We start from the raw sequence: 19,172 nt of genomic DNA, 5'->3' as shown, positions 1-19,172 counted from the left end.
TTACTGTTGGGTTTCAAGCAGGACAAAATATGCAATATGACTGTGGAGTTTTATTATTACAGAGGAACTGTAAATGTCATTTTGTGACCTGGAGGCTAAAATATATCCCATCAGAAATAATCATGTGGCCTGTGCTTCTTCTGATGTATTATCTTTCTTATGAATAATTCTGACACACAGATACCACATAATATCAAATGCCAGAGATAGCAATGACATCTTGTGTTCTGCGTTAGATAACCATGTTCCCGTAATAAATGTATCTACAGAATGACAGCTGTCCCTGTGCGGTGACATCTGCAGGGGTCGGTAAAGATTAGAACAATAAAAAAATGATTAAAGGTTTCAGTTTACATATCTGTATCTGGAACTGAGAACTTGTCCTTATTCAGACCAATTACATACAAAAATGCCACCTGGTGTCTTTGTTTCCGTTAACAGTTTTTATGCTGCATATGAAAAATGCTACACAAATATTTGAACAATGTTTCCTGCATCTTTCTGTTGCGTTGTTCTTTTTACCAAGTTCTTTTTAACAAACTGTATAAAGTCACCATGAAATCAAAATGGACAATTCTTAATATTTTATGGAATAATGCAGTATTTATTATTAATAATTTATCTATACACGTTATTTTTTTAAATGTGCCCCTGTAATCTTTAATCAAAATATCTCTTGCAGCGATATCTCTTTTTTTCTCTGATGACGTGTTTACTGGTGTGAGGGCGGGACAACACGAGGCACCATGAGATGGCCCAATACGATTCAACAGTCCAATAATTTACCAGTGGCACTTGAAAAATTTGTATAGTTTCGAGAAGCTATTTCACTCGGATATATAAAATATGTCATGTTTCAAGTTTTGTGCCGACTTAAAGCTGTGAACTTACAAAAAACTTTAGCTGTGAACTTACGAGTTAGAATCAATCTTACTGGAAAGCTGGTATATGTTTTGAAATATGTTAGGCCTAAACTTAAATTAATTAATTAAACTATTAATTGAAATAAAGCTGAAATAAAATAAAATATGAATATTCAACTATAAATTAAGTGCCAATTGAAGTACTGAAATTTCAAAAAACAGACAAAAATAAATTAAAACAAAATAGGAATATTAAAAAAAATATTAAAACAAACTAAACTTTAAATGAAAATATAAAAATTATATAAAAAAAATGAAAATATAAAAATAATTTAAGATATTAATAAATACTATAAAATTATATAAATAATGATATTGATAGGATCATAATCTTCCAAACCTACTTGACAATAATTTATCCAATGGATTACTAGCTATTAGAAGTCTATTATGTTTCAGTTAGCGTTAGCATAAAAACGGAGCTGGCATCTAGCACTCTGCTTCCTCAGTAATTCAATTAATTTGATATTAGTCTGTGTTTCAGCTGTCCAGGAGGCAGAGAACACATTATCCCTCACTCCTCTGGTCATTTAAGTAAGTGGTCTAATGTGCAAGCCGCTCTTTCAGCCACTGCACACATACAGACCTTTTTTCTCGCTAACCAAATTAGCATCTGCACTAGACCACTCACTTAGGCCTGTACAAACTAATGGACTTTTGAAATTTTCTCTGCATGTCAGTTTTGAAATCACTCTGAATTCTGAATCTATGGCACATTTGGAATCACTCCATATTCATGAAACTTTGAATATATACATTATATATATAGATATAGATTTGACAGCACAATACTCACACATGCATACACAATATATGTTTTTTTTATATAAAATATAAAATATTTATATATACTATAAATTGTATATACATGCAAATATTTTTTAAATATATACACAGATAATACATAATAATTATACACAGTTCCCACGACTTGCTAATATGTCAGCACATTTTACTAATTCATTCCCTTGAATCATGGTCACATTGAAATAATTTGTTCCCTCATTTTGGTTCAACTAAAACGAGGAAACGAATTAGTACAATATGGCCATGATTTAGGGATTGGGAACAAATTAATAAATCGTGGGAAAGAATTCTTAATTCGTGCCTACGATTTAATAAAAGGTTAACAAGTCGAGTTGAGGCTCGCGCTGCCCGTCTCTTTGTGAGAGACATTCGTGGAGAACTCAAAACAAGCAGCAATATAAACTCACAGAAGAAACATTCTGTGGTAAAACTGAGTTTTTTGTAGTGATTTATGATATTGTTAATAACACATGTCGACTTTGCAATCGTGAAGTGTGTAGCAGGAATGGTGTTGAATGGTAATTCAATAAACAAGTAACTATGTGTAACTTTTTTAGTTTATTCTTAGCTAAAAACACTTAGTTCTTTCAAAAATATATGTGCTCATTAATGTATATTTACTTTTTTCAAGTAATGATGTATTCTCGTAAGTTTATAATATGTCATTGAAAATACATACGGGTGAGGGGTTCGAATGCTGGTCGCCATGTTGCTCCTCCATCTTGAAAGTACATTAGCCAAAGAGGAACACACCTGTAAATTCAAGCTTCGCCTTTCGCGTTTTAACACTCGATGGCACCGTGTCGAATGTGAAGAGGGGGATTGCCATGTTAATCTTGGACTAAATCGGCCACCGTAGGAGTTAAACAAAATCAGAATTGAGAGGAACAGAAACTATTATTCACTGGATGGTCATATACCTTTTCACCGCTAGATGGGGGAAAATATCACACAGTGTAGCTTTAATATTAAGTTACTTAAATTTTAGATCCAAACAACCTTTTTTGTTCCATTTAACCCTTGATTTCACCGACGAAAATAGTTCCAAAAGAAAGCAACACTCAGCGCGGTGTTTTGTGACTTAATGATTCAGCGTTTTGAATGAATCTTTTGAATAAACAACTCAATGACTCACTTATGAAGACGATCATTTGCTGCCCCCTATTGGGTTAAACATATTAGTTATGTTTAAAAGTATGATTGCATGTTTTATTTAGAACATTAATCTTATAACATTATTTATTGCAGCTGTATTTTTTGCAGTTTAAATTATTTAATTTGATTGGTAACAGCCTATAGTGTCTTTATTATTATAACTATATTTATTAATCAAATGTAAGAATTTAACATGAAAGATGATGCATATATTAAGATTTTAAAAAATGGCCTTTATAAAATTAAATAACGCCCTGGGGTGAATATCACACATATGCAGATTTAAGTAGGCCTATGTTAAAGCTGACAGAACACTGATGAGAATATTACTACAGAATCAATATATGTATACCACCAATTTAATTTAATTTGATCAAATTAATGTTTAAGTTGATATTTACAATAAATATTGTAACTGTTACTAACTTTTAACCTATTGTAAAAAGCACCTTATTTGTTTAAAGTGTTTGCAAACCATATGTTATTGCACTTTTGTTCATTTAGCAGCACTTTTGTTACAGTCACTTTTTCATTATTGAATTTTGCACACACTGCGATTAATCACGATTAAACATTTTAATCGTTGCCCAGCACTAATGTGTGTGTGTGTGTGTGTGTGTGTGTGTGTGTGTGTGTGTGTGTGTGTGTGTGTGTGTGTGTGTGTGTGTGTGTGTGTGTGTGTGAGAGCCTGTTTATGTGGTTTATGAGGACATATCAAATGTCCTCATAATTCAAATGGCCTTAAAAACATACAAAATGATGTTTTTTTGAGAAAGTAAAAATGCAGAATGTTTCCTGTGATGGGTAGGTTTAGGGGCAGGGGCAGTGTAAGGGGATAGAAAATACGGTTTGTACAGTATAAAAACCATTACGCCTATGGAGAGTCCCTGTAAACCACATAGACCAACATGTGTGTGTGTGTGTGTGTGTGTGTGTGTGTGTGTGTGTGTGTGTGTGTGTGTGTGTGTGTGTGTGTGTGTGTGTGTGTGTGTGTGTGTGTGTGTGTGTGTGTGTGTGTGTGTGTGTGTGTGTGTGTTTGTGTGCTTTTACTTTAAAAAAAGTTTATCAGTGGATGTTCAATGAATTGATGAAGTTCATTATAGCGATGCATTCCTGTAATCTGCTAGTCTGCCAGCCGGATAGGAAGTATTACTGTCATTGATTGTATATCAGTAATGAGAAGAGACTGCCTTCCTCTGAGCAACACTAATAGACTTTGAGCTGAGTAATTAAATGGTGTGCTTAAAAAACTATTTCACGAGATTAATTAGCACACCTCCGTGGAGCCGCGGAGGAAGCTTTTACTAGATTGGAAATCTGTCTTTCTCCCGCTCTGTCGTGCTTTTACAGGGCTCCCACAGTCACAGAAAACATCAAGGCCTGAAAAAATAAATGTAAATTTAGCTTAGAAGTCATAGATGGAAATTTCTGTTTTAAATATATACCTTTCTAGATGTGCTCTGCTTTAAACTCATTCAGTTTTGATCTGTGGTACAGTGGGTTGTGCAATGCTCTTGACATATTAAGAGCTGTTCTGCTCATGGGACGCCAGGTTCGAGTCCATTACCTCCCTCTCTTCTGTCTAAAGTGAAAAATGATTTAAAAACTTTCATCAGGCAGATATTGTTCCTTGTGCTTGTGTCATATGTAGAGTAAAACATGCCCATAAACCAGTGCATTAGCCCGTCCTGTGAGGGTAACTGTCTTTGTGAATCACTGTGTGGTAAATGATTAGAGAAATCCAGATCCAAGCCCATGTTGTTTTATTTAAAGGTACACAATGTAATTTTGAGCTCTCTTGCACTTAAAAGCAAACACTGCATGCATTTTGCGGAAGAAAATTGTTTTGGTTGTGCTTTGGCCCTGCGTGACTGTGCGGATGAATATGGTTCTTTCTTTAGAAAAGAGAGAGAGATTATCCTACTGATCATAAAATCTTCACTACAAGGATTATGAGATATAACCAGTTTAGATGGAAAAGATCTCCCGCTGACTAGCTGAAGATGTTACTGTACTTTACCCATTAATGGACATGGCATCGAGCGCATCAACTGCCTTATATTAAAAAAATGCATTCACTATTCTTCACTTATTTGCTATCAGCTGTAATTTATTCAAAATTAAATTAGGGAATTTAAAAGTCATTCCGATTTCCCCAAAGTCAATATTGAAACAAAATGTACAGAATCTCAAACAACCAGAATAAAATGAGCCTTCACAATAGATAATGCTTTACAACAAACCTTTATAGAGCGACATGGCAATTTATCTGTAAAATAAAAAAAATGTACTCACCTCTCTGCGTCGCTTTTATATTAGATTTAGATTAGATTTATTCTTTATTTGACAGCAGACTCTCCTCTGTTCTGCTTTTTGTTTAAAACGGGACAGCTAACCTGAGGTGGAACGGTACACAAATCTGACGGTTCGGTACACACCTCGGTTTTGAAGTGACGGTTCGGTACGATTTCGATACAAATGTTTTACAAAATTGCTTTTAATTTTTTATTCAACAGTGGTTTACTGGAAAAAATGTGTCTGTCCTTAAAATAATAAAGATAATGCTGTAAATATAGGGAGTCCTTACTAAGGCTACACATCGTAAAGGTTAACGACAGAGCCCAACTATTAGCCTCAATTAATTGATTTATTTTTAGATATAAAAATTAACACTCGTCATAAGTTGTTGAAATATAATAATTTATAGGCTACATGGCTGTCAAATCATGACAGATTTATTTAAACACATCAAATAAACAAGACATCACTAACAGGTTAAGAAGAATATAATGAATAATATAGTGCATATATTTAGCGAAAGAGCTGATTTATCTAGTGAACTAATAGCTGTGGAAACTTCTAAAAGAAGAACTTCTGAGGTAAATGTGATGCTACAATGTGCAAGCCACTTTGTCTTTCCGCGGTTGAAACACTGATTGAGCAATTACACGACATATGATACATTTTGTTGTAATGTATCCTCAACATACCTTAAGAGATATTAATTGATGTTAATTCTTTAGGAAAAGAGGATCGCGTTCACTCATGCGCTGCCTCCTGAACTGACGCGCCAAATTACTAGTCACATCAAATTAAAGAGTCAAAACAGCATTTATCGTTTGAATTTTGTGATATAAAATGGACTGAATATATAATATGTTTGTGTGGGAACTCGGACTGACGTATGTTCTGCGCTTAAATCAAGCTGACTGTCTGGATTTGGAACCGTTTGTACACACCTGCACTGAACCGAAAGCCCTGTACCAAAACGGTTCGGTACAAATACTTGTACAGTTACACCCCTACTAACCTATGCCACTCCCCCACCAGATACCAAAGTAGTTGGAGAAACTTTTCTCTATTTATGGCTATGACGAGACAAATGGCGAGTTGCGTACATGTTAGCAATTTCCAGTGAAAACCATCCATATACCAAATAAAAACCATATAACTGTTACATGTGTAACCTGTCTGCTGTGTTCCTTTGTGTTTTGAATTCAGCCCCTGTGACCTACCCTGCATCCCAATTTGCAGACTGTCCATCCTAAATAGTATTCGAAAATAGAATTAGTGTGTCCCAAATCGTAGTATGTTGAAAAGAGTATTCCAAAGATTCCCGGATGGTTTACTATTTCCGGTCCGAATTCGTAGTATGGGTCGATGGGCACTCTAACGGCTGATATTGCCCACAACCCATTGCGAGTTGGACGAGGATTCGATTAGAACTACAAACGCGGATAAAAAGCGTTAAAAAAACTACAAACATGGCGGATGTGCGAGTTCGGCGGTTAAGTAGAGAAGTTTAGATGAGTGACCAACTATCAATATTTAACCTGACAAAACTATATTTATTCAGTGTTGTCCACATTATATTTCACCTGCAGCAGCATTGTGAACTGTTTTAATGACACGTTTGGCCATTAACTTTTAAATGCATCATTATATTTAAACTGCAAACACATGAGGAGATCTCTGACCCACAAAGACCCACACATGGCAGATCAACGAGCGGCTACATTTCTCTCCGATACGGTAGGAGATTAAACTGAATGTGGAGTATTTGAACTGTGACAAATCTGACAATGATTGACAGGGCAGATAAACGGTGACGGGATGCACGTAACTAAGCGACAGAGTCCGTTAAAGATGGCGAAGTAGTATGTCCCGAAGCTTGCATACTTTTCTGCTACACACTCAAAAGTATATACCTTTTCTTCACAAAAAGAATACATACTTTTAGGACGTAGTATAAGTAGGCGAATTGGGACGCAGCACTAGTTTCTCCCCAGTCATCCTAATTAGTTATGCCCATCACCTGTGTCTTGTCAATCGCCTTGTTAGCCCTGTGTATTTAGTTCTCTGTTTCCCCTCAGTGTTTGTCGGTCGACGTTCATGTATTGTGGTGTGTCCCTAGACTGTAAAAAAATATGGACGTAGTGTCCGTGACGTCACCCATAGGATTCCCGGTGAAATGCTGTTTCATGCATATTGATCTTTTTACACTGTTAAAGACTTGGATTCCCATCCTAAACATAGACAAAGTTTCAAAAACTAATGTTGGACGTTTGATGGAGTATTTCTGTGTCAAAAATACTCCTTCCGGTTTCTCACAAGTTTCGGAGAGTTTTTTTGAGTATGGGTCGGCTTGACGCTGATAGAGCGGAAGGTCCTTGTATGGGCCGTACGGGCTCTTCTCCCGGTAGGGTGAGCGTGCGCGCGACTAGAGCGAGAGAGGAAATGCACGCCCATAAACACTCTCTCAGGGGCAGATCCAGTCGTCCGTGAACACTTATGTCACGCGCCGCGCTCCACTTTATTCCTATGGGTGACGTTGAGCGACTTCAACGCTTCAGCACAGCATTCCGGGAAGGCAGCGCTGCATTTGAACCGATTTGAACGCAGAAATGACTGGAAGCTTCACAACATCGCTTCAGTCGCATCGCAAAGTGGATTTCCACGCCACTGCTGTCACAGGACTTCTACAAATCATACCAAAGAAGTGTGTTTTTGACGGAGCGGTCCCAGCGATAAAGGTTCGGTCCTGCTTTGGAAGCAGGCGGTGAGTAAAACTTCAAATGTCTATGCTGTTGGCTACCGTCGCGTGAGTAAACATCAGTAAACGACACGATCGTGTATAACGTTAGTTAATTTATCAATGGAGCATGAGATCTATGGTGTGTGTTTAAATACATTTGTTTAGCTGACCACTATAGGTGTCAGTAAAACCACCCAAACATAAACCTAGCGTTCTCACAAAGCGTGCTTCGTCATTTAAATGCGCTAACGGACTCCATTGTTGTTCTATGTATAACGTTACACTGGTCTGATGTGCAAAACTGTTTTGCTTGCTACTGCTAAGGTTTAGTCGCATACAATAGTCCATAAACCGAATCATGTCCTCATCAACTGCGAGTAAAGACACACAAATGTTGACAGGCCACTAAATACAGTACATACCACAGAGACGGACGTCCTGATGTTGTTGCTTCTCCTGTTCAATTTATTTAAGCCTCCGGATCTGATTCTGGAACAGTTGAATCTGATTTAGGGTAGCGTTTTCTTCTCCACGCTTGAGGACGTCACCGCTTTGTGCGCACTCGTCATTCTTTAGCTCCGCCCACGCGATACGCCTCCAGTGTTTTTTTCCGGAAAGACTCGGTACAGCCTATATCTCTTTTATAAATATAATAAAACTAAAGACTTTTCGGAGATATGAAGGATGCAATACTACTCAATAATCAACTCAAAAGAGTGTTTCACCCCCCCTTTAACTAAAAACCATAGTTTCCGGCCAATTAGGTCCGTTCACCTAGGACCTAAGCTATTCACAAGTTGTTTGATATACATGTAAGTGCTTTTTCATGAGTGCAGACTTACAAATAATTAGATATAGAGAAAGAGTATGCGTATTTGGTGTGCTGTCCGGGGAAGTGCTCTGAGCTCTGAATGTGGCCTGAACCCAAAGTACTCCCCCTTCTATCTCTGATTAGGATATAACCAGGCAAGTGTGAGGAGACGGGGTGGTGGAGGGATGCTGAAAAAACTGTTGAGGAACATAGGCGAATCAACTACGTATTTATAGGGATTGGGACTCTTAGGCCGATTGGGATGAACATGCTCCTCCTGAACTTTGTTAATAAAACGTCATATGAAGATGTTGTGTTTATCTGAAAAAAGAAATTTAAAATGCATCAGGGGTGGCATGAGGGTGAGTAAATAATGAGAAAATGTTCATTTTCGGGTAAACGATCCCTTTTTTGAGTACTTTTTGAATGCTTCATGGATTCTTATGCAGTTACAGACTGACCTCTGGGCAGCCTGTGATCAGTGATCTGACCTTCATTATCATATCATATCATATCCTGCTCGGCTTGACTGTATTGAGCGGGTTAGCATTTGACGGTCCTTCTCCAATAGGTCAGCGCTGAAGAGCAGATGGATTACCGTAGTGGAGCGTTATTGATTTCACTGCATTATAATGCCATAGCCAGTATGACATTCTGGCCCGTAATTTGACCGTGATGTGGCAGATCACTCGATAGATCTTAGGTGAGTATCCAGGCATGACATCGCATCCCAACATATTCCTTTACCCAGAAATTTTAACAGCACCCTGCATGCTAAAATGTGAAATTCATACCCAAGACCACTGTATTTCCAGCACTTGTTTTTGCACGTTGCGTCTCTTGCCAGATAAGAGAATATGTGCTCAAATAGGATGTAAAGTAATGTTTTTTTTTCTGAGTTCTCGTGGATGACTTGTGTCCATGTGTCAGTAGAGATGCGCTCAGTGACGCTGCTCTCATTGAGCTGATTGGAAATAATGTGCTCCTCACGCAGGAGGTAACAATCCCAGCAAGAGGAAATGAGACAAATGATGAGGAACTCGGTGACAATGAGCAGACCACGTCTCGCCGCGTGTTCGCACGCTATTCTGAGCGCGGAACGATTTCATTGCCGAGAGAGAAAATTGGATGTTTTATCAGGGTTGTTTTTCTCATTTTCTGATAAATATCACTTGTAAACTTGTTTTCTCTTTGAGACTGTGAAATATTAAAGGAAATTTCTTGGCTATCACCTGTATCATGTCTCAGACTATGAGACTCTAATGTGGTTAGAATTAGCCTGTCGTAATGAAGTATGGGAGAAGGTTTCTCTGCCCTCAGCCCACAACTCTTTCTGAATGATTAGCTGCACTGATATAATTAACAAGAAATGCTCAGGAAATCCTGCATGGTAATTTTAATGCTGCCAAAAATTATATTTATAATCAGCATCTTGGTCTTGTTTTTCAGTAAAAAATGCCTGAACATTGCTCTGAACATTGTAGAGAATGTGTAATATTGCACAAAAAAGTGCTTTAAACTGGGATGATATGCGGAAAGTAGAAAATAAAATGTTACAATTTATAGAATTTGACAATCATTGTTTGCTCTGTTTTGAGATCATGAGATTTATTACAAACCATTTTTGATATTTACAGTCATATTTTTAATTTCTCTTCAGGTACTGTAGTGTAATGGTGGGTAGAAACAGATACAGGTACACAGTCAAGCACAGATAATATCGCCTCACAGATAATATTTTACACATTTATTTTTATATTTTATAACCTTTTTTTATAATAATATTTTTATTTCTCACTGTATACATTGGTCTATTAATGTCACGGTTGGGTGCAGGAAGACAAAGACAGGCAGATACTATTCCAAATGTAATTTTAAATGTAATTTTCAGTCTTCAATGTCACATGATCCTTCAGAAATCATTCTAATATGCTGATTTGCAGCTTAAGATGCTTTTTTTATTATTATTATCAATGTTGAAAACAGTGTGCTGTTTAAAATTTTTGTGGAAATGTTGATCATTTTTTTCAGGATTCTTTGATGGATAGAAAGTTCTAAAAAAAGCAAGGTTTGTAAAAAGATTTGAAAACCCCTGACTTATAGTAAAATTTAGTGAGGTATATTTCAATTCCAATTTATATATAAAGCACATAATAATACGATCATAATTTAAGACAAAGAGTCATAAATACAGCTAAACCATCTTCCGACTCCTTGAAACTCTTGTATGTTTAAAAGCTGACATAAAAAATATGTTTTGAAATGCTTTTTAAACTCACTAAGTGTTGAGGATTGTCTAATATATTGTGGTAAACTGTTCCATAACCTTGTTCCCCTCTTGTTTTCAGATCCTCTGAACAGCTAAAAGATTATGTGACTGAAATCGTAAAAGACTCTTTGACTTCTACTCCTGAATCAGGTCTGCAACATACGGCGGGGCTGATTTAAAAACCTTAAAGGTCCCATGGTGTGGATGTTTTTATATTTCTAATGTTTCCTGAGGTGTACTTATATTGTTAGCATATATTTTGACATCATAAAATTTCATAATTTAGAAATAAAAGGCATGTTTCTTTTTTGATATAAGCCCTCTGGCTTAAATGCTCTGTTTCAAGTGGCATGTCTGCTGGGAGACTTCCGTAAAAAAAACACTGTTGTGATTGGCTGACAACTTTGCATTTGAAATGAGTATTAGTTTACCATATGTGGCGGAGGGGGAGTGGTTTAGCGAGGTCTTCATGCAAGCGCTGCCTGCCAGAGAGAGAGAGAGAGAGAGAGAGAGAGAGAGAGAGAGAGAGAGAGGCAGACTGAGCACTCGTGGACACGTGTGAATATGCTCTAAAGATACAAATTTCACTCTCACACGTGTTAAGCAGTTTTTCACCAAAAATACCTTCATAAGTTTGGAATAGTGTGTAGATATACTTGTGAGGTGTGATTGACAGCTTCAAACATTATAAAGAGTGTTCTTTGATCGCTCTCTGTAGTTTAATCATTTAAATAACAGATTAGTTTCATGCTACTAACAGAACCGATGTGAAGTTGTTCGTTTAGTCACTGGCTTGATTCACTGATGCATAAACAGCATTAAACGATTTAGAAAGAAAGTCTGTGTGAGCTTGAATGATTTGCTACACATCAGAAATCACTGATCACAGATCAGGAAATTTATAGAGAAAATAAAATGAACTCACTGGTTCTTCTAGATGAATGAACTGAAAAACCTCTGTTTTCATCTGTACATCCAAACACTGAGCAACTGCCATGCTCTCTTGAGGACAAACAAATATAGCACTCACATGGGCGTGCCAAATTCTCTGGGCGGAAGAAAGGAAGGTAACCTTTTCTGGTATGATGTCATAACAGGAAAATTCCAGATCGGCTCGTCTGAGCTCTCATTTTCTCAAAGGCAGAGAAAGACAGGCAGAACTCGGTTTACACCGATCTAAATTTCTAGCCACTGGGGGACAATATTCAGGTCTAGGGGAACTCATAATAATGTTGAAAAACGAAAATTGAAAAATTAAAATTTCATGCCATGGGAACTTTAAGATATTAAAATCTTAATATTAATCCTAAAAGAAACTGGTAACAGTGCAATACAATGATGTTTCCAAAAAGGGGTTAGTGTAGCCAGTTTAATTTTAGTCGTGTCAACAAGTTCAGAGGGACCAAAGAGAATCAATTCCTCTTACGATTCATTTAAGCTCAGAAAATGTAGACACCAATGCCTTGACCTCACCAACACATGCCAACAATGTTTCCAAGGCAAAAGAGGCATTTGGCTTAAAAGGTAAATACAATTGAGTATCGTCTGCATAACAGTGAAATGACACGCATAAAGCGAGCATATAAGGAGAAAAAAAGATGGGTTCCAAAACAGATCCTTGTGGAATACCACATGGTAGAGGTGCTCCGGCTGACGTACACTCACATATGAACGGAGAAACTTCTATTTTGAAGATAAGACTTAATCCATTTTAGGGCATCTCTACGAATACCACATGTCTCTAAACAATAGTTCACTTTAAAGTTACAGTTACAGATGACAGAAACAGAAACAGATTTTTATTTTTCTAGATGCCTCATCCGCTGTGTTCTCTTCCCAGGAACTTCTACTACATCACGCTGTTGCGGGACCCCGTGTCACGCTACCTGAGCGAGTGGAAGCACGTGCAGCGCGGTGCCACGTGGAAGACGGCACTGCACATGTGCGACGGGCGTCCGGCTACTCCAGATGAGCTGCCGGCCTGCTACAGCAGTGAGGACTGGACCGGCGTGTCTCTCGAGGAGTTCATGGCCTGCCCCTCAAACCTGGCCAACAACCGGCAGACTCGCATGCTGGCCGATCTCAGCCTGGTGGGCTGCTACAACCTGTCCTCCATGAGTGAAGAACGGCGCGCCGAACTGCTCCTCAGTAGCGCCAAACGCAACCTGCGGCGCATGGCCTTTTTCGGCCTAACTGAGTTTCAGCGCAAAACACAGTTCCTTTTTGAGAGGACGTTCGGCTTGCACTTCATCGCTGCTTTTACCCAGATTAACGGTACCCGGGCGGCCGGGGTCACGGTGGGAACGTCCACCCGGAGGAGCATAGAGGAGCTGAACGCACTAGACGTGCAGCTATACGAGTATGCAAGGGAGCTTTTCTCGCGGCGCGTGCAGTACTGCCACCATCAGGAGCGACAAGAGGAGAGGAAGAGGAAACGAGAGCAACGCAGGAGAATGAAGCAACAGAAAGCATCACAGATTCAACAACAGGAGGACGACGAGTGGAAAGATGCAGAGGAGGAGTTGGAATTAACTGGGGTGACGGAGGACTACAGCAGTCAGGTGGTGAGGTGGTGATGCCTTGCTCTCTAGTTGTGTTCAGAATAGCATACTAACATACTACGCTTACGATCTCTGCAGTATATAGTATGCTTACTACATTTCTCAAAATGTGCATTGAAAACATATGCGCTTCATGAAACAAAACCTGTTTACACCTGGTATTAAAGGTCCCGTTCTTTGCATGTTTTCGAAGCTTTGATTATGTTTACAGTGTGCAATATAACATGAGTTCATGTTTCACGTGTTAAAAAAAAACAGTATTTTTCACACAATTTACTTATCTGTACACCACTGTTTCCTCTGTCTAAAAATGGCCTGATGATTTCCTTGTTCTATGAAGTCCCTCCTTCAGAAACACGTAACGAGTTCTGATTGGGCCAGCGCTTCCAGTGTTGTGATTGGACAGCAGCTTAGCGCACTTTGCCCGGAAAGGTCCCGCCTCTTACCATAACGGGGAGATGCTGAATGCGCGCTCTTCTCCACGTGAGAGAGCAACAGGACCACGTCCCCTATTTTGCGTGTTCTTGTGGGCGGAGGGTTAGTCAACAAACGGTTCTAGTGACGTCATTACATCCCTGCACTTCCTGCTGTAGTCCAAACCGGCTGTTCGCTGTAGGCTTTGAAAGGGAACTTCTGTTAAATAAAATATCTCGCTTGGCATTGAACTTTGAGCTTTATAATTTTACAGGTATTATTTATGCTCCAACAGCAACATTTCACACTAACTAAAGTTTGAAAGATGGAATCGTGAAGAACGGGACTTTTAAGATGCATTTTGGTTGATGGGATCATTAGTAGATGAGGGAGACACATTCCTGTTTACACCTAACATCTCTAGAATCTAGCATCTCTTTTGTCCACTTTCAACCATTTCTGTCTTGATTTCTTCAAGGTGAGGGTCTATGGGTGGGTACGTGTACTGTATGATTATTTTCAGATCTTTCGATCAATGGACAAAATAAACTTGTTTAATTTGCATATGAGCACACCTACAGAAAAACATACGGAGAGCAGCAGCTTTCATTCTTGCTCTGATAGCTGCAAGACCACAACTAGCACTTTGAGTGCATGTTAGAAATAAGGAATGGTGAGAGAACATTGTGCTTGGTACGTTTTTCCTCTTTAAACCAAATTTGGGTATCCAGCCGACAAAGCTTAAAGAGATAAAGCTTAAAGGTGTGTCTGTTTCTTCAGTAGAACACAAATGAAGATTTTTAACAACCGTTGCTGTGTGCCAGTCATATAATGCATGTGAATGGGTAACAATTCTATGAGAGGAAAAAAAAAACATGCTTGGACAACATGCACAAAGAGCCCTGTGGCTCATGCCGACACATTAATATCTTAAGACACAAAATGATCAGTTTGTGTGAGTATTTAAGCCGTATTTATATATATTTTTTTACATCAAATACAATCCTATAACCAACAGGAATGCGCTTCACTTCGGATAAGGTCAATTTACACGCTCTGGCGCTGTGTACGAGATTCACTTCTGGTGTTGGCATAAACTACACCAGCTTGTGTACACCTGAAGTGATGTCTTTCCATGTACACAACATCAGATCATGTATATTGACCTTACCGGAATTAAAGTCCATTTGGAGTTAAAAATCTTCATTTGTGTTCTACGGAATCTACTGAACTACATATTGGATGCACTGGGGGTAATTTTTGGGTGAACTAACCCTTTAACCTCTTAATCCGCATCAGATCATGGGCGGGGCAGTTGACGCAAGTGGACGTGTCTCTACTTATAATTACTTTTGTTTTATACAAACTGTTCAATCAACTATCACAAACTATGAATCACTTGAAAGCTAAAACACTCAAGATTCATGTTCTGAACTCGTTTTTGCAATAAATACACCTGAGAGGAAAGGGTTAAATTAAATGCTAAAGCAGTGGCTATTTAAACATTAGCATAATATATTTGGTGTCATCCACTTGTGATCCAATACACCCAAAACGCATCTTAAAGTTGGGGTAAGTTATTTCTGATAACCGACGGCGATATTTAAATCATCAAAAACAAACACGCACTCTACCCCAAAAGAGTCTTGGACCTATTTTGACAGCTCCACCCCAAACATACATATGCAACCCAGGCTATGGCGGAAACGCAGTGCCAGCCAGTCTAGGGGATGATGTCATCAATAAGTGAAAGCAAGTGTATAACTAATCCAGGTCGAATGTTCAAAGTCATCCCTTACGTTCCATAAAGCAAACATAGTTCTCATGAATTACTCGATATCATGAGCACAGTTAATCTAACGAATATATTACAACTATGACAAGATTAGAGGGTTATATCGATCACTATAAGAGGAACCAAAGGAAACAAACATATATTAGGATTATATTATTTTACTTTTCAGACACACTTTGGGAGCTGCCGCTTGAAACAGACAGTGGAGGAGGTTTAGACGCTTTAGGCTTATAGGCTGTGGAAATGAATGGGTCTTTATCATCGCTGAAGTGAACGACCAAAAGTTTGCAAATGAACAAGCGAACATGACACACAAGCTTTTTCGAGCAAAAGCCAGCATATATTAGTGCTGTAACACAAAACGAAGCCAAAGTTACTTGCCTATGGAGAAGAAATAAAGCAACCTCGGTGTCCGATTGCAGGCCTTTGTGTTCCTTGAGTGATCCGATAATTACATGGGTCTTCCTTCTTGCCTGATCATAAGCCTTCTTTTGTGCCATAGACATTTTCTACTTTTCTGCCATCTCTCTCTTTCTGTTGTTGCTAGGCTAATGTCCGTCCTGTGTGTCGTGTCTTGACTCTTTTGAATAATGACATGCACTGAGCGCTCTCTTCTCCCCATTAGTAGGCATGCCCCTTACTGCTGATTAGCTACACGTTTGTTTTGGTACTCGGCCCAAGACACTTTTATAAAGCATTTTCTGAAATATCACTTACCCCACCTTTAATACCAGGAGTAAACAGGGCCAAAGGAACAACTCTACACAGCACCAAAATTGTATATTGTATGATATGGTATACACAAAAGTATGAAGTAAACAAAAATGTTTTTAAAATAAACCATCTAATATAACAGCATAACCAAAAATATGCAAAATTATTCACATTCCCCTGAGAAACTTTGCATTCGCTCGCAAATAATACAAAAGTTTTGCAAGCTTTATTTAGTAAGCTAGTATTTTATTCTGAACATAACCTCTGTCTGTTTCCATTAATCTTCATCCTCTCCAACAGGTCTCCTCCTCCTCCTCCTCCTCCTGTCATATTTGATGGTCAGTGAATCCAGGCCCTGTTAAGACCATCATAAAGAACTGTACCAGCAATTGTAATGTTTTCATTCATTCTGATGAAATTGGAAACGTGTTTCACCCTACAATTTAATGCCATCACAATATGGCAGACTTATCATTACTGATAAAAAAAAAAAAAAGACTATAATAGCCAATGGAGTGATCTGAGAGGAGCAACAACTGAATGTTATTTGACTGAAAACCATTTTGCAATACCAAACAGTAATTCTCTATGTTTGTTTTTCTGTTTTGGAAAATGTTAAAATAAGGGACGTGTAGGATACATCCATTGGACGCGCGTCCAAAAGGTCTGATTAGACCACTTTGTCTACTTGAATCTTTTCGTGTTTGCCTGTTTTCTTCAATTTGTAAAGGTTGTGAGATTGTGAGATAATATAAATGAAACGAATTAGGGATGCACAATATATCAGCCACCATATTGGTATCGGTCGATATATGTTAATTTGTAATGTTATCATTTTCGGTCCAATAAGGCTGATATCTTAAAGCCGATAAATAATGGATTACGTCCTTCAGCTGAGACACTTCAGATGTGCACTCTTCGCCATTATGGTTTTGAATTGCTTGCAACTTGATTAGAATAAAAAATTAAAAAGAGATTCTATGGGGAGTTGGCGTTCATAGGAGTGTTGAATTCATTTAAAAAGTTACACTCATTCAGACTAGGCTACTATACTTTTTTGTTGTATTTATGTTAAAGTGCTTGGGACTTATCTTTTAACAGAGAGACTTTTGTTTTTGTAATCAGGCTCTCAAAAATTATATAAAAATTTGCAGTTAGATTTATCTGCCAAAATATCGGATATCGGCTTTCAAATAAATAATTATCGGTTATCGACATCTGCCAAAAGTTTCATATTGGTGCATCACTAAAATAAAAAGAATGAGAATGATTTTTGCATGGTCACAACTAAATTTATTTGTTTTCCAAGTGTACTTATTGAGTCAAATAAAGAAGTATTATATATCTGAAATGAATTAGCATCTGTTCATTCAGTTTTTTTATTTTATTAAAAGCATCTCTTTTTCATACAGTTAAAATGTATAATGGTTTATAAGAAAAATGACACCGATCAGGCTGAACATTAAGACAGGTGAAGTGAATAACACTGATTATCTCTTCCTCACGGTACTTCATCATCAAATGTTAGAATTATTAGGGTTGGAGCTAAACTCTGCAGGCCGGGTGCCTGTGCTTTGCTTACCTGGGGAACACATGGCACCAGGATACACTATGGGAAGAAGGCAAGCCGGCAAAGGCAGTGTGATGCTTTGTGCAATGTTCTGCTGGAAAACCTTGTGTCCTGCCATCCATGTGGATGTTACACGTACGTTTGACACGTACCACCTACCTAAGCCTTGTTGCAGACTAACTACGTATACGTATATGATATTTATTGGTGACTGTGGCCTTTTTCAGCAGGATAATGTGCCCTGGCACAAAGCAAAAATGGTTAATAAATGGTTTGAGGAGCACAACGAGTTTGAGGTGTTGACTTGGCCTAAAAATTCCTCAGATCTCAACCCAATCAAACATCTGTGGGATGTGCTGAACAAACAAGTCCAATCTATGGAGGTGCCACCTCACAACTTACAGGATTTAAAGGATCTGCTGCTAACATCTGCAAATGCAAGACCTTGCATTTTCCAACATGACAATGCCAGACAACATACTGCATCAATTACAACATCATGGTTGCGTAGAAGAAGGACCCGGGTACTGAAATAGCCAGCCTGCAGTCCAGATCTTTCACAGATACACTGTAAAAAATATTTAGAAAAAAAGTTACCTGGTTGCCTTAAAATTTTGAGTTCATTGAAATTAAAATTTTGAGTTAATACAATGAACATTTTTTGAGATTCGACAACCTTTATTAAAAGATTATTAAAAGATTTTGTAAGCATATTGGGTAATTGTGTGTGTTTTATTTCTGATGACGCAGTGAAACATGCCAAATAGTGCTATTTTCATGATTTATCACATTTTTTATGTGGTTCAGATACAATAATATTTTGAGTTTCTATTTATTAAACAAATTTCCTTCATTGTATCAACTCAAATTTTTAATTTCAATAAACTCAAAATTTTAAGGCAACCAGGTTACTTACTTTTTTAAGTTAAACCAACAAAAATCAACCAAATTTTTTTACAGTGTAGAAAACATTTGGCGCATCATAAAGAGGAAAATGCAACAAAGAAGACCTAAGACACTTCAGCAACTAGAAGCCAGTTCTAATAGACAAGAATGGGACAACATTCCTATTCCTAAACATGAGCAACTTGTCTCATCAGTCCCCAGACGTTTGCAGA

General features: G+C 37.9%; 1 protein-coding gene across 4 annotated transcripts in view; it reads left to right on the top strand.

Moving 5' to 3' along the window:
* hs6st3a (heparan sulfate 6-O-sulfotransferase 3a) overlaps window positions 1–19,172 on the top strand; it is a 292,872-nt gene that overhangs the window by 32,117 nt on the left and 241,583 nt on the right. The window contains exons 2-3 of one of the 4 annotated variants that reach the window (XM_067458976.1): window positions 12,841–13,561; window positions 16,785–17,824. In XM_067458976.1, the coding sequence (XP_067315077.1) occupies window positions 12,841–13,561; window positions 16,785–16,820 (757 nt within the window). In that variant the 3' untranslated portion in view covers window positions 16,821–17,824. Of the gene's footprint in view, window positions 1–12,840; window positions 14,154–16,784; window positions 17,825–19,172 lie in introns of those variants that run through there. The other 3 variants (XM_067458975.1, XM_067458974.1, XR_010908575.1) reach the window with 3 other exon arrangements.

This window comes from Pseudorasbora parva, chromosome 12, assembly GCF_024679245.1.
Source record: "Pseudorasbora parva isolate DD20220531a chromosome 12, ASM2467924v1, whole genome shotgun sequence".
In the NCBI taxonomy this organism is placed as follows: Eukaryota; Metazoa; Chordata; class Actinopteri; order Cypriniformes; family Gobionidae; genus Pseudorasbora; species Pseudorasbora parva.
This window is presented reverse-complemented; position numbering and strand designations above follow the sequence as displayed.